The 12,839-nt window shown below is 40.5% G+C and overlaps 1 protein-coding gene across 1 annotated transcript in view; it reads right to left on the bottom strand.

Moving 5' to 3' along the window:
- SERPINF1 (serpin family F member 1) overlaps positions 1 to 12,839 on the bottom strand; it is a 91,071-nt gene that overhangs the window by 35,200 nt on the left and 43,032 nt on the right. The window contains exons 2-4 of the mRNA XM_082244721.1: positions 9,949 to 10,031; positions 2,846 to 3,029; positions 127 to 276 (exon numbers count right to left, since the gene is read on the bottom strand). Coding sequence (XP_082100847.1) covers positions 127 to 276; positions 2,846 to 3,029; positions 9,949 to 10,023 — 409 coding nt within the window. The 5' untranslated portion in view covers positions 10,024 to 10,031. The remainder of the gene's footprint in view (positions 1 to 126; positions 277 to 2,845; positions 3,030 to 9,948; positions 10,032 to 12,839) is intronic.

The raw sequence follows: 12,839 nt of genomic DNA, 5'->3' as shown, positions 1-12,839 counted from the left end.
TTCTGTCAGTCAGCAAATATATTCATGTTAGCAAACCCACTTTCCACATTCTAAAGACTGTATTCACAGATCTCAGTTTGCTATTGTTTTTAATAAGGTGATATGGAAAGTGATTTAGCAGCTTACTTCTCTCCAAGATGACTCGATATGCGCTTTTTACTGCTTTGGAAGAAAGGCTTGTGAGCAGCTCCTTATAGGTGGCATGGACCTCTGGGTCATTAAGCAGGTCATAGTACAAGGTACGATGTATTAAGGTTTCAGTCCGCTGTCCAGCACCTGTACAAATGACAAGTTTTTGTTATTTTTACTACACATTACTGGGAACATACACACTTAACTCTCTCTTATCTCTCTCTCTCATCTCTTAAACCCATATTTTATTTACAATAAAAAATAGAAAACATATCAAGTGTTTATTCCGAGAAAATGTAGCATTTAAAAAAAAAAAAAAAAAAAGTTTTGAAATTTTGAAAATTTACTTCAACAACATATTTCAAAAAAATTGGGACAGAGACCAGTTGCTGGAGTTTTGGGAGAGGAATGCTGTCCCATTCTTGCCTGATATATAATTCTGACTGCTCAAAATCCTGGGTCGTCTTTGCCACATTTTTCGTTTTTAAGATGCCCTGAATTTTTTAAATGGATCAAAGGTTTGAACTACAGGCAGGCCAGTTAAGCACTTGGCCCTCTCTACTATGAAGCCATGCTGTTGTCTTTGATGCAGTATGCAGTTTAGCATTGTCCTAAAAAAAAAGACTGGATGGGAGCTTATGCTGCTCTCAAACCTGGATATATCTTTCAGCTTTAATGGTGCCTTTCCAAATGTGCAAGCTGCCCATTTCATAGGCACTAATGCACCCCCATATCACCAGAGATGCAGGCTGATGTCTTTTTTTAGGGAAGGCTTTGCGTATCTCAGTAGAACAGTGCTAAAACATACTGCATCTATGACAACAGCATGGCTTCGTAGTAGAAGAGTCCAGCTGCTTAAATGGCCTGCCTGCAGTCCAGATCTTTCACTAATTGAAAATATTTAGCACATATTGAAATGAAAAATATGACAAAGAAGACCCAGGACTGTTAAGCAGTTAGAATCCTATATCAGGCAAGAATGTAACAACATTCCTCTCCTAAAACTCCAGCAACTGGTTTCCTCAGTTCCCAGACTTTTAGGCTGGGTTCACATATGTGTGGCTGTGGTTTCCAGCCTGGGGTCCAGTGCGTTTCTGTTCACCGGTTCAGGTGCAATTCAAGTCTGAATTCTTGCCTGAATCCCCACAGAAACACACAGGACCCTTTTGGAATTTGCAATGCGACCACCCTGGACATGTGTGAACTGGCTCCATTAAGCCGGTGACACTCACATCATGCGAAACGGATACTGTGAAAACCGCATCCAAGTCACACATGTGAGCCCAGCCTTACAGAATGTTGTTAAAAGAAGAGGGAATGCTACACCATGGTAAACCTGGCCTGAAAAAAAACATTTTTGAGTTTTGTTGCTGCCATCAATTTCAAAATTACTCTGTTTTTTTCTTTGTACCAATACCAAAATTGCAAAAGATCAAGAACCTTTGTTACATGGGTAGTGTCGTGTAGAAAAGGCCGAATAACCTTCTGTCATAAAGACAATATAACAATGCCACTATATACATCAGACAAAATCAGACCAGGGAACATTAAACAGGCATGCAAAGGAGAGGTTATATAAATTATTCAGATGTCAGCGACCAATAAGTAATGCTTTTTTATAGAACCACATGTAACCATTGAAAAGATATCATGAAGCAAAATCAATAAACAAAAAAAAAAAGGGGGGGGCAAGCAAGAAAATGCACCAGTATGTTACCACAATGGGGTATGTCTAAGGGGACTAATCTGAGGATGACCATGCCAAGTAAATTACAGTGGGGAAGTATACATTATAACTGACACCCAACAGAAAGAAAAAAATGAAGGGCAATACTGAGGGGTGCCGAGTACCAAAGTTGCTAAAGCGATAAAATAATTAATTCTTATTTTTTTTCTTAAGATGTTACATTTTCTCATTTTTAACATTTGATATGTTTTCCATTTTTTATTGTGAATAAAATAAGGGTTTATGAGATTTGGAAATCATTGCATTCTGTTTTTATGCAGATTTTACACAGTGCCCTAACTTTTGAATCGGGGTTGTAATTTGAAAAACAGTTCAGCAAACTAAAAATAATACATTTTTGTTTTTCATTTGTTGCCACTGGCATGTAGAGGCATATTTCTTGTGTGAATTCAGCTTCATTTGCCTCTGCTATTTTTGAGTGATTGCATTTTGCTCTGCATGGGATGAATGCCAATGAAATGATTTGGGCTAAAATAATCATTATAGAATGTTGAATGTGCAGCATCTTGCAAGCAGGATCAAGCACAGCAGTTCTCGATAATAATCAATATCGAATCATCGACAGATTCAATTTTTTGCCACTTAAAACCAATGAATGTTTCGATCAGCTGTATTATAAATACACAAAATTTATGCAAAAAAACTTGAATTTCTCTTGGTAGTATGGAAAAGGCAAATGATGTACAAACATCAGCAAACTTGCTCATAAATTTAGCTGGTCATTGTACTTTATAATGGGTTGGATCTTCTGATGGCGCCCTGTATGCATGCAAAACAAAGGTTTGCCAATTCCTATAGCTATTTATAAAATAATTTTTAAGAACATCTTACTGCAAAACCAATCACAGGCAAATGACTTCTAAAGATCAGAGGCTATAATGTATCTCAGTAACAAGCTATGGGGTGCTTTTTTCACTTTTTCTAAGCAAGTAAATAAAAATAATATATCAGGAATTGTGTAGTCACCCAAGGAAACAGCTGAAAGGGCAGTGGCAAGGGTCAGTGGTGACATAAAGATATTGGTGGATGGATTCTTGCTTGCATGTATACGGTAAAGGTCATAGCCGAAGTTGGATGCAGAGGATGCAAGCCTGTTGAGTGGAGTCTTGTAGAATGGATCCTCTTCTTCTTCCACAACAACAGTTGGGTTCTGGATTTGGTAACAGCAATAAAAATGATTAATACCAAAATATTATCAGAAACATTTTAAACCTTAAATGCATGAGTTGTGTATATGGGTATGTGACAGTATTCACCGTCACTGGAATTTAAAGACAGATAAGTAATGGTTTGGATTGCTTCATATTTGCCAGCAATATCTCCATATAGAAATATTAAGATTTATTCCCATTTGCCATGAAATCTGTAATTCCTAAATGCTGTGTATATTACATATCTTTCAATGTCAGCAAGGTTTTTCTTTTGTTTGTGTATTGGGAGGGAATGTGGATTTCCCTGTCTCATTGTAAGTGCTAATGACCTCTCATTGTTCTGTGTCTGGCTATTGTGTACATTGATTGTCCCCTGGGGGCTTCTGTCTCATTACACATAACAGTCCTTCTAATCAAGCTATCCGACCAATCCCTGCTGACTCATTTTCAAGTCCTCATTTGCATGGCTAAGGAGGACCTGAAGGAGAACGGTATGTACTGTGCAATTGACCAATGGGAAAGCGGTTGTTGGGGGCAGGATGTTCCAAATTCTGTATAAAAGTGTGCTGTGTACTTCCAATAAACCGTCTTCATGTTTGAACTTACATACAGCCTGCCTGGTGTTTGTTCTAATGGATTCCGAAGGGCACATAGCTGTAGTTCGGATCCCGGAGCCTTGGTTGACCGAACCATCAGACGTTGCGATCTGCAAGCTGACTCACTAGAAACAGAGGAGTGTCGGGAGAGCGGAAGCGAGCGAGCAAGGGTCTCGTCACAGGGTATAATCCTGAAACTTTTTTGTAACCAAATTTGAGAGGTGGCTAAAGCACCAATAAAAACAATTCCCCCTTGCACTTTTTAAAATCAAACTTAGTTTACCAAAAGTTGACATACCCCTCCCCTTTCCAGGTTTTGGTTTCTCCACATCTTTCAGGAAGACCATAAAATGGCTGTGCCCAAAGAGGTTCTGTGATTTGTAACCAAACCTGCATCCTGTTATTCTATACTTGATCTAGCTTGCCTCCTGACTCTGGTTTATCCCAATCTGTTGTTGCTGTCCTTACCTTGTATCCTGACTTTGTCCTCTACACACTGTTTATGTACTTTTGCTGGCCGCCTGATCTTTACCCTTCTATGGCTTTTGACCTTGCTCCTGCATTCAGAATTGGTACAGCTGCCCCTCGGTCCTTGCTGGCTTGTTTCAAATATGGCTTTGTTCCCAGTCTGAGAATCCCAGCAGAATCCAAATTGTAATTTTACCTCCTACTGTATTGGGACCTACTGCAGCTACCTGTGCCTAGATGTCACTAACTCAAGGTGGGTATTAGATAGGAGGTGTATGGAAAGCTCCTCTCATCATCTCTGCCTCTATAAGGTATGTAACATCATCATTAAGCAAAACTGGTCCAGTTCGCAATGTGCTGCCTTATGTATACCATTACATCAGTAAAAGTGAGGAAACACATCCATAAAAATGTCTAGTGTTGTAATCACCGCGCTATGATGTGTGTAAAAATCTATAAATAACTTTCAAGACTGCTGCTGAGAGAAGTATCCGCCAGCTTAATGCATTTCGCTCTGCCCAGGGAGCATCCTCGGAAGTTCCTGGGGGGTGGATACTTCCGGCGATGTCACGTCCACTCTTTGGAATGCAAACCGCGACTTTTGAGTTCCAGGGCAGTGTTTTTTTTTACAAGAGGAAAGCTTGCAAGTGTGTAATTTGCTTTTAAATACTTTTTATAAATAAAAAACAGAAGCAGGGGAAATACATTGTGTAATTCTATTTCCCCACACTCATATGAGGATCTTTGCCCTACCTGCCGAAGCCTCAAGAGGGAAAAGAAACAACCATCTATAATAACTTATCGTTAAGAATCGTTAGCCCTTTTAACACAGGTGTTAAACCCACTACAAGTTGTTGAGTAAGGGCACATAAGGAGGGGAGCACGGCACTTTATTGATACTACTGGCACTGGAAGAATAAGATAATAAAGAGGAGTTCCAGTCACCTGTGGTAAAAATAAAAGTCAACAGCTTCAAAAAGTGTAGCTGCTGACTTTTAAAAAAAAAGCCACTCACCTGACCCACAATCCAGTGGTGAGATCACCCCAGATGGTCTCACCCGCTGTCTTTGGTCCCCCGTGCCAGCATCTTCACTATAGGCACCTGGCTAAGACAGCTTGCGGCTTCACAACCGGGTGCCCACTGCGCATGCACGAGTCGCGAGTGGTGGATGCAGTCTTCTGGGACCTGTCAGTGTCCCAGAAGACTGCAGAGGGAGGGAGGAAGGAGAACTTCCATTGCATAGCGCAGCGGCGTTAGGAACGGAAGTGGGAACCGGGTACTTGTCAAAATCGGGTACCCGCTCCTCAAAAGTGCCAATTGTTTAAGAGGATCGGGGAACAAGTCCTTAAAGTGGAACTTCCCCTTTTGGGTGGAGCTCCGCTTAAGCCCTTTGAAGGACCTATTGTTTATGCACATAAAACCCTTTTCAATTAGAAGATATCAAAAAACGAAAAAGGTTGCCGGGCTGTCATGCTGAGCCCCTTGCTTCAGTATTATAGTCACAGACTTATAATAAGCATGCAGGTTTGGACTAATGACTTTTCTCTGAATTTCGTGATGTGTGTATGCATTTTGGATCAGAGACTTAGAAAGTATTAAAGTCAGATGAGTAACCTAACAGCCAGTCATCTAGCGTTTTCAGAGGATCAGGGAAACAGAAAACAGCTTGCATTTTTAAACATTTGCCATTTTTTTCCCCCATGAATGTGGAGTTACCTACTAGTTAGACCTCATGCACACAGACGGTTTGTTTAAGGCATAAAAAAAAAAAAGGTTTCTGCATTTTTGGGAGACGCATACAGCTGGCCTTGCAATTGAATTTCCTTGCGTGCTTCTACTTATATATACGCCAATAGTGTTGTGCTGATCTTTCGCGCTTGGGAGTGTATCATATGCGCATGTAAACACAGATGCACAAAAAAAGCCAGATAGATTTTTATGCCTCAAACCATCCATGTGCATGAGGCCTTAGTATGAAAAAGTATTGTACATCATATAAACATTTACCATGGAGTTTTTTTTTTTTTTACAGGATAACCTTTTCACATTTTTTACTTTTATGCCATCCTCTCTGTAGCCACCTCCTTTCTACATGCTTGCATCGAAGCAACTGCTGCACATCATTTCTCAGGTAGAATGTCTTTATAGTGATGAGTGGAACATTATGTGTCAGCAGGGTTGATTGTAGTCCCCATTGGGACAGCATGTGAAAAGTTTGACATTGTAGGAGAACAATTTGGAGACCAGGAGTGAGCATTGTCACCCTATAACAGATGCATGAACAATTAATTACCTTCATGGCAGGATTGACATTTTTTTTTTTTTAAAGTCGCACATACAGTATATAGATAAATTGTATATAAAAGGACTGGTGAAATAACATGGACATGTTATAGGTTTTATGAGATTTTAGAAAGTGGGTTTTCATCTACTTTTCCAGCACTTGATAGCACTTTAGCCTCTTGTTCCTGCAGATGTCAGTGTGTCCACAAAACAACAACCGGTGATTTAAACAATTACCTTCATAGCAGGATTGACCCTTATTTTTTTTATAAAAGTTGCACATACAGTGGATATAAAAAGTCTGCACACCCCTGCTAAAATGTCAGGTTTCTGTGATGTAAAAAAATATAAGAAAACGATAAAACATTACAGGAGTTTTTCCACCTTTAATGTGACCTATAAACTGTACTACTCAGTTGAACAACAAACTGAAATCTTTTAGATGGAGGGAAGTAAAAATTAAAAAACTAAAATAATATGGATGCATAAGTGTGCACAACCCTTAAACTAATACTTTTGTTGAGGCACCTTTTGTTTTGTTTTATTACAGCACTTATTATCAGCATGGCACATTTTGACTTGGCCACTGTTCTTTGCAAAAACACTCCAAATCTTTCAGATTGCGAAGACATCTTCTATGCACAGCCCTCTTCAGATCACCCCAAAGATTTTCACCCCATCAGATTCTGGTCCGGGCTCTGGCTGGGCCATTCCAAAATGTTCTTCTTCTTCTGGTGAAGCCATTCCTTTGTTGATTTGGATGTATGCTTTGGGTCGTTGACATGCTAAAAGATGAAGTTCCTCTTCATGTTCAGTCTTCTAACTGAAGGTTTTGTGCCATTATTGACTGGTATTTGGAACTGTTCATAATGCCCTCTACCTTACTAAGGCCCCTGTTTCAGCTGAAGAAAAACAGCCCCAAAGCGTGATGCTGCCACCACCATGCTTCACTGTGGGTATGGTGTTTTTTTGGTGATGTGTAGTGTTGTTTTAGCGTCAAAAACATATCTTTTGGAATTATGGCCAAAAAGATCAACCTTGGTTTCATCAGACCATAACACATTTTCCCACAGTTTTTTTGGGAGAATTCAGATCTGTTTTTGCAAAATTTAGCCGGGCTTGGATGTTTTTCTTCATAAGAAAAGGCTTCCATCTTGCCACTCTACCCCATAGCCCAGACATATGAAGAATACGGGAGATTGTTGTCGCATGTACCACACAGCCAGTACTTGCCAGATATTCCTGCAGTTCCTTTAATATTGCTGTAGGCTTCTTTGCAGCCTCCCTGACCAGTTTTCTCCTCGTCTTTTCATCAATTTTGGAGGGACGTCCAGTTCTTCGTAATGTCACTGTTGTGCCATATTTGCTCTACTTCATGATGACCAGTGTTGGGGGTAACTAGTTACAAAGTAACTGATTACAGTAACTACATTACTTTTTTTGGTAACAAAGTAAAGTAACTAGTTACAATACTAATATTGGTAACTACACTACTTTACTAGGCTATAGGAGGTAACTACACTACTTTACTAGGCTATAGGAACGCACTTTCCTGCGTTACCCAAGCCGTGCGATACAATCGTTATTTTGAAGAATTGAGAGGGATGAAGTTTATGACTTTTTGTTGCACTTTATGTTTTATTCTGTTTTTTCAGGTTTTGTTCTCATGTTTCCCAAAGCCTGTGTTTATACAATAAACTCTATGCAGAAAGAGTGTCATGTATCTTCTTCTACACGGTCAATTAAGAAAGAGGAAAGTAAAGTAATAAGTAGTGAAGTTACTTTTCAAATGCAGTAACTAGTAAAGTAATCTCATTACAATTTACAGAAGTAACTAGTAACTAGTTACATTTTTTGAGTAACTACCCCAACACTGATGATGACTGTCTTTACTGTATTCCATGGTATATCTAATGCCTTGGAAATTCTTTTGTACCCTTCTCCTGACGAATACCTTTTAACAATGAGATCCCACTGATGCTTCGGAGGCTCTCTGTGGACCATGGTTTTGCTGTAGGATGCAACTAAGAAAAAAAGTAGGTGTCAGGAAACACCTACTAGAACAGCTGATCTTCATTTGGGGTTAATCAGAGGCACTTTAAATGATGGCAGATGTGTTTTGACTCCTATTTAACCACTTCCCTACCACCCGCCGCAGATTTACTGCGGCAGGGTGGCTCTCCTGCGCAAACCGATGTAGGTCTACGTCGGTCGCGCGCAGGAAGCTAGGGGGCGAGCGCGCGCCGCCGCCACCGCCATGCTCCCACCCCCCACTCGGCAGCGGGGAAGCCAATGCACGGGTGAGGTGGCTCCGATTGCCGCTTGTTGTAAATACAGCCGACCGTCCTTCTCCCTGCAATGACCATAGAGCTCATGTGATCCTTCATTATAGGATCACATGTCTCTGTGGTCATTTCCCAAGTCCCTCCCACAGTTAGAATCATCTCCCCTAGGCTTACATTTAACCCCTTGATCACCCACAGGGTTAACTCCTTCCCTGCCAGTGTCATTATTACAGTAACAGTGCATATGTCGCAGTCCCGCAAAAAATCACAGATCGCCGCAATTACTAGTAAAAAAATAAATAAATAAATAAAAATGACAAATCTTTTCCGTAGTTAGTAGATGTGATAACTTTTGCACAAACCAATCAAAATATGCTTATTGCGATTTTTTTTTTTTATACCAAAAATATGTAGCAAAAAACGAATTGGCCTAAAATGGTAAAACATTTTTGATTTTTAAATTTTTTTTTTGAGAATGTTATATAGCAGAAGGTAAAAAATATTCTTTTTTTTTTTTTTTTTTTCAAAATTGTCGCTCTTTTTTTGTTTATAGCGCAAAAAAAAAAAAAAAAATCGCACAGGTGATCAAATACCACTAAAAGAAAGCTCTATTTGTGGGAAAAAAAACAACAATTTTATTTGGGTACAGTGTCGCACGACTGCGCAATTGTCCGTTAAAGTAACAGTGCCGAATCGCAAAATAGGGCCTGGTCATTAAGGGGGCAAATCCTTCCGGTCTTAAAGTGGTTAACATTAGTTTGCTTAATTCTGAACACAGCTACAGTTATAAGTGGGTGTGCACACTTATGCAACCACATTATTTTAGGTTTTCATTTTTACTCCCCCCCCCCCCCCCCCCTAAAAGATTTCTGTTTGTTTTTTAATTGAGCTGTACAGTTTATAGGTCACATTAAAGGTAGAAAAAGTTCTGACATGCTTTATCTTTGTCTAATCTTTTTACATCACAGAAACCTGACATTTTAATAGGGGTGTGAAGACTTTTTATATCCACTGTATATATAAATTGTATATAAAAGGACTGGTGAAATGACATGAACGTGTTATAAGTTTAATGAGATTTTAGTAACTGGGTTTGCATCTACTTTTCCAGCACTTGATAGCACTTCAGTCTCTTGTTCATGCAGATGTCAATGTGTCCACAAAACACAAAGCTCCCCTCTGCATTGCATCTGCAATGTTGTTTCACACTCACTGCTATGTGTGTTTGTTTACAATGCTGAGAAACAAAATATTTATTGGCTGAAAAAACATGTGAGTTTCTCACCTCCTCTGCAGCATCTTGACAGCTGGTGAAAGAGAAAATAGTCGCAGCAAGAAGGAAAACTAAGTAGTTCTTCATGGTGAGTCCTGTAGAAAATATCACATTAAAGATTATAAAGGAATATGGAAATCGATAAGAAATACAATACATACTGTGATGAAACGAATGTATTGTAAAAAGAAGAGGTGGATCAGCTAGTTGTGATTCCAGTCCCAATATTTTTTTTTTTGGATACAATGAAGAAAAGTTTTTAACCTTTTTTTCCTAACTTCCTGTCTCTGTGACAACATTGTCACCCAGACATAAAGTGAGGGAAACACGAGACACAGAACGCCATTAAAATCTGTTGGGGCTCCGACCTTTCCTTGCCCTAATGATTTTTTCAGTGTGTCTTAGATACGTCTCCCTAGTTCTTGTAATGGTTACACATCAATAGCAGTGTTAATTTCGTCGACTAAAACCGACTAAAACGTTTTTGTCGACTAAATGAACACAATTTTAGTCGACTAAAATACGACTAAAACTAAAACAATTCAGATGACTAAAATACGACTAAAACTAAAATGGCATTTTAGTCATAAGACTATAACTAAAACTAAATTGAAATTTGCTGCCAAAATTAACACTGGTGTAGTGCTGTGCTAGTGCATGCTCAAAGCTTAATATCATAAATAATAACATATTCGATTTTTCACTCCAGGACCAGCAGTAGTATATAATGAGTTTGGAAATTGTAGAGAAATGCTTAAATAATGCATTACAAATTACAATTGAACTACACCCATTCGATTATAGATGACTAAAATGAGTTTTAGTCGACTAAAATGTAAGATGTTTTAGTCGACTAAAATGTGAGATGTTTTAGTCGACTAAAATGTACTGGAGTTTTAGTCGACTAAATACGACTAAAACTAAAACACTTGCAGAAGACTAAAATGGGACTAAAACTAAAATGCCATTTTAGTCCTAAGACTAAGACTAAAAGTAAATTGAAATTTGCTGCCAATATTAACACTGATCAATAGAATAGGAAACTTCCCAACAAGCTTTTTTTTCTCTTTTGTTCATTGGCGGACACAGTTCTTGATTTTCTTAACCATTGGGTTATACTGCCCCCTACAGGAGTATGACACTAGGCAGGAAGAAAAGTCTGGCTACGCCTATGGACAGTCCCAGGTGGTATACTCCCTCTCTCTGCTATAGGTACTCAGTTTATTTCTGCCCAGTCAGGAGTAAGGACCTATTTCCTTGCTGGGATCTCTGGTCCTGGCAATGTTTTCTTTTTAGATAGAATTTTCTCTCCTGTTTTTTTTCCTGTGAGATCTACAATCAACTGCCAGACTGAGCAACAGGCTGGATAATCTAGAGCCAGTTGTCACCCCAGTCTGGCCAATGAGTGTGCGCAGACCTCAGCTCTTTGCTAGGTTGGCAGCGACATAGCCCCACCAGACGGGGGCTGGCCTGTGAGTTAAAGCCTTGCGAGGGCGCATTCGACCGGGTCTCGGCCCAAGTCGAAGCATTCCTCCTGGCCGGCAGCTGCCTTATTTTGATAGTGAGGGGTTCTGTCTGGAGCGTTGCCAGCCTAGCTCCTGGTATAGTCAGTATCTGTCCCCCCTCTCCCCCTAGAGGGTTTTAGGGTTGACGTGGACCCCTCCTTGGGACCGTCAGACCCCTGGGTTCCCCTCCTTCCCATCAGGCACCCCCCTGCATTTGTCCCCCCCCCATCCTACAACGCTCTACTTATGCTGGGGCTGTGTGGGTGGTCTGGTTCACCTCCTGGTGGGGGCAGGTCGCTTTGCTGGCGATGGGGGGGGTGCGCCGCTGGCGATCGGATGACCGGCTGTACGGAGGTGGGTGGTACCTGTTGATATTAGCTGCCAGGGCTCCCCGTCTTGCCTGGGCCTGCCCTTAAGTCCTAGGGATCCCTCCTGGGCCCACACAGGGCTACCATTTCAGCAGAAGGGATGGATTTTGTGTCCTTGAAAAACAGGGAAATAAATCTATCTCTTCCCCTACTAAAAGCAGCACATACAGTACAGTACACAAAAACACTGGCTAGGCACACAGTTAACCCCTTGATCACCCTATTTTTAACCCCTTTCCAGCCAGTGTCATTAGTACAGTGAGAAGGAATATTTTTAGCACTGATTACTGTATTAGTGTCAATGGTTCCTGCAAAGTGTCAAAAGTGTCAGTTAATGTCCAATTGCGCAAATGTCAGTTAAAGTAACGCAGTGCTGTATCGCAAAAAATAGCCTGGTCATGAAAGGGGGGGGTAAATATTTTGGAGGGCAAGTGGTTAAAAAGCTTCACTTTGTAAAGAATACCCAATCTGGTGCAAGGAAAATTTTAAGAAAGCATTTTTTGCTTGCACGTTATTGGATGATGGAAATCAGCAGAGCTTTACCACATGTACTAAGATCTGGGGAAAATGTGTACAACTGGACTTGCAAAGTGCACAGTCTGTTTGCCTTTAGTAAATACACCCCAGTATGTCAACCTGTTAAATTTTCTAGAAATTCACTTAGAGAACACAGTGTAACAAAATGCACCACCACTAAGAAGGTAGAGAAAGAAAACACCCAACAGCTGAGGACCCAGGAAGCACACAACATATAAAAGTTTAAACTGGTCCCATTAAGGAAAAACAGGGAACATCAAACTGCAGTGGCATAAGCCTGCTCATTTGCTTGGAGGAAGGGAACCAACCTGCACGGGAGATCAGGGGGTAAAATCAGTGTTGTATTTTGGCCAAGGCCAACAAGGCCCAGGCCTAGGGCGGCACTTTGCAGGGGGGCAACAAAAAAGCCACCCCCCCTCCACCTGAGACTCTATTGGCCACTAGAGCCGCCTCTCTCATTCCCCCCTCGCTCTCACCCCCCCTCTCTCACCTC

The sequence above is a fragment of the Pelophylax lessonae genome, assembly GCF_965119305.1.
Source record: "Pelophylax lessonae genome assembly, chromosome: 2".
NCBI classification, from domain to species: Eukaryota; Metazoa; Chordata; class Amphibia; order Anura; family Ranidae; genus Pelophylax; species Pelophylax lessonae.
Note: the sequence above shows the minus strand (reverse complement) of the source record. Positions and strands in the feature narration are given on the sequence as shown.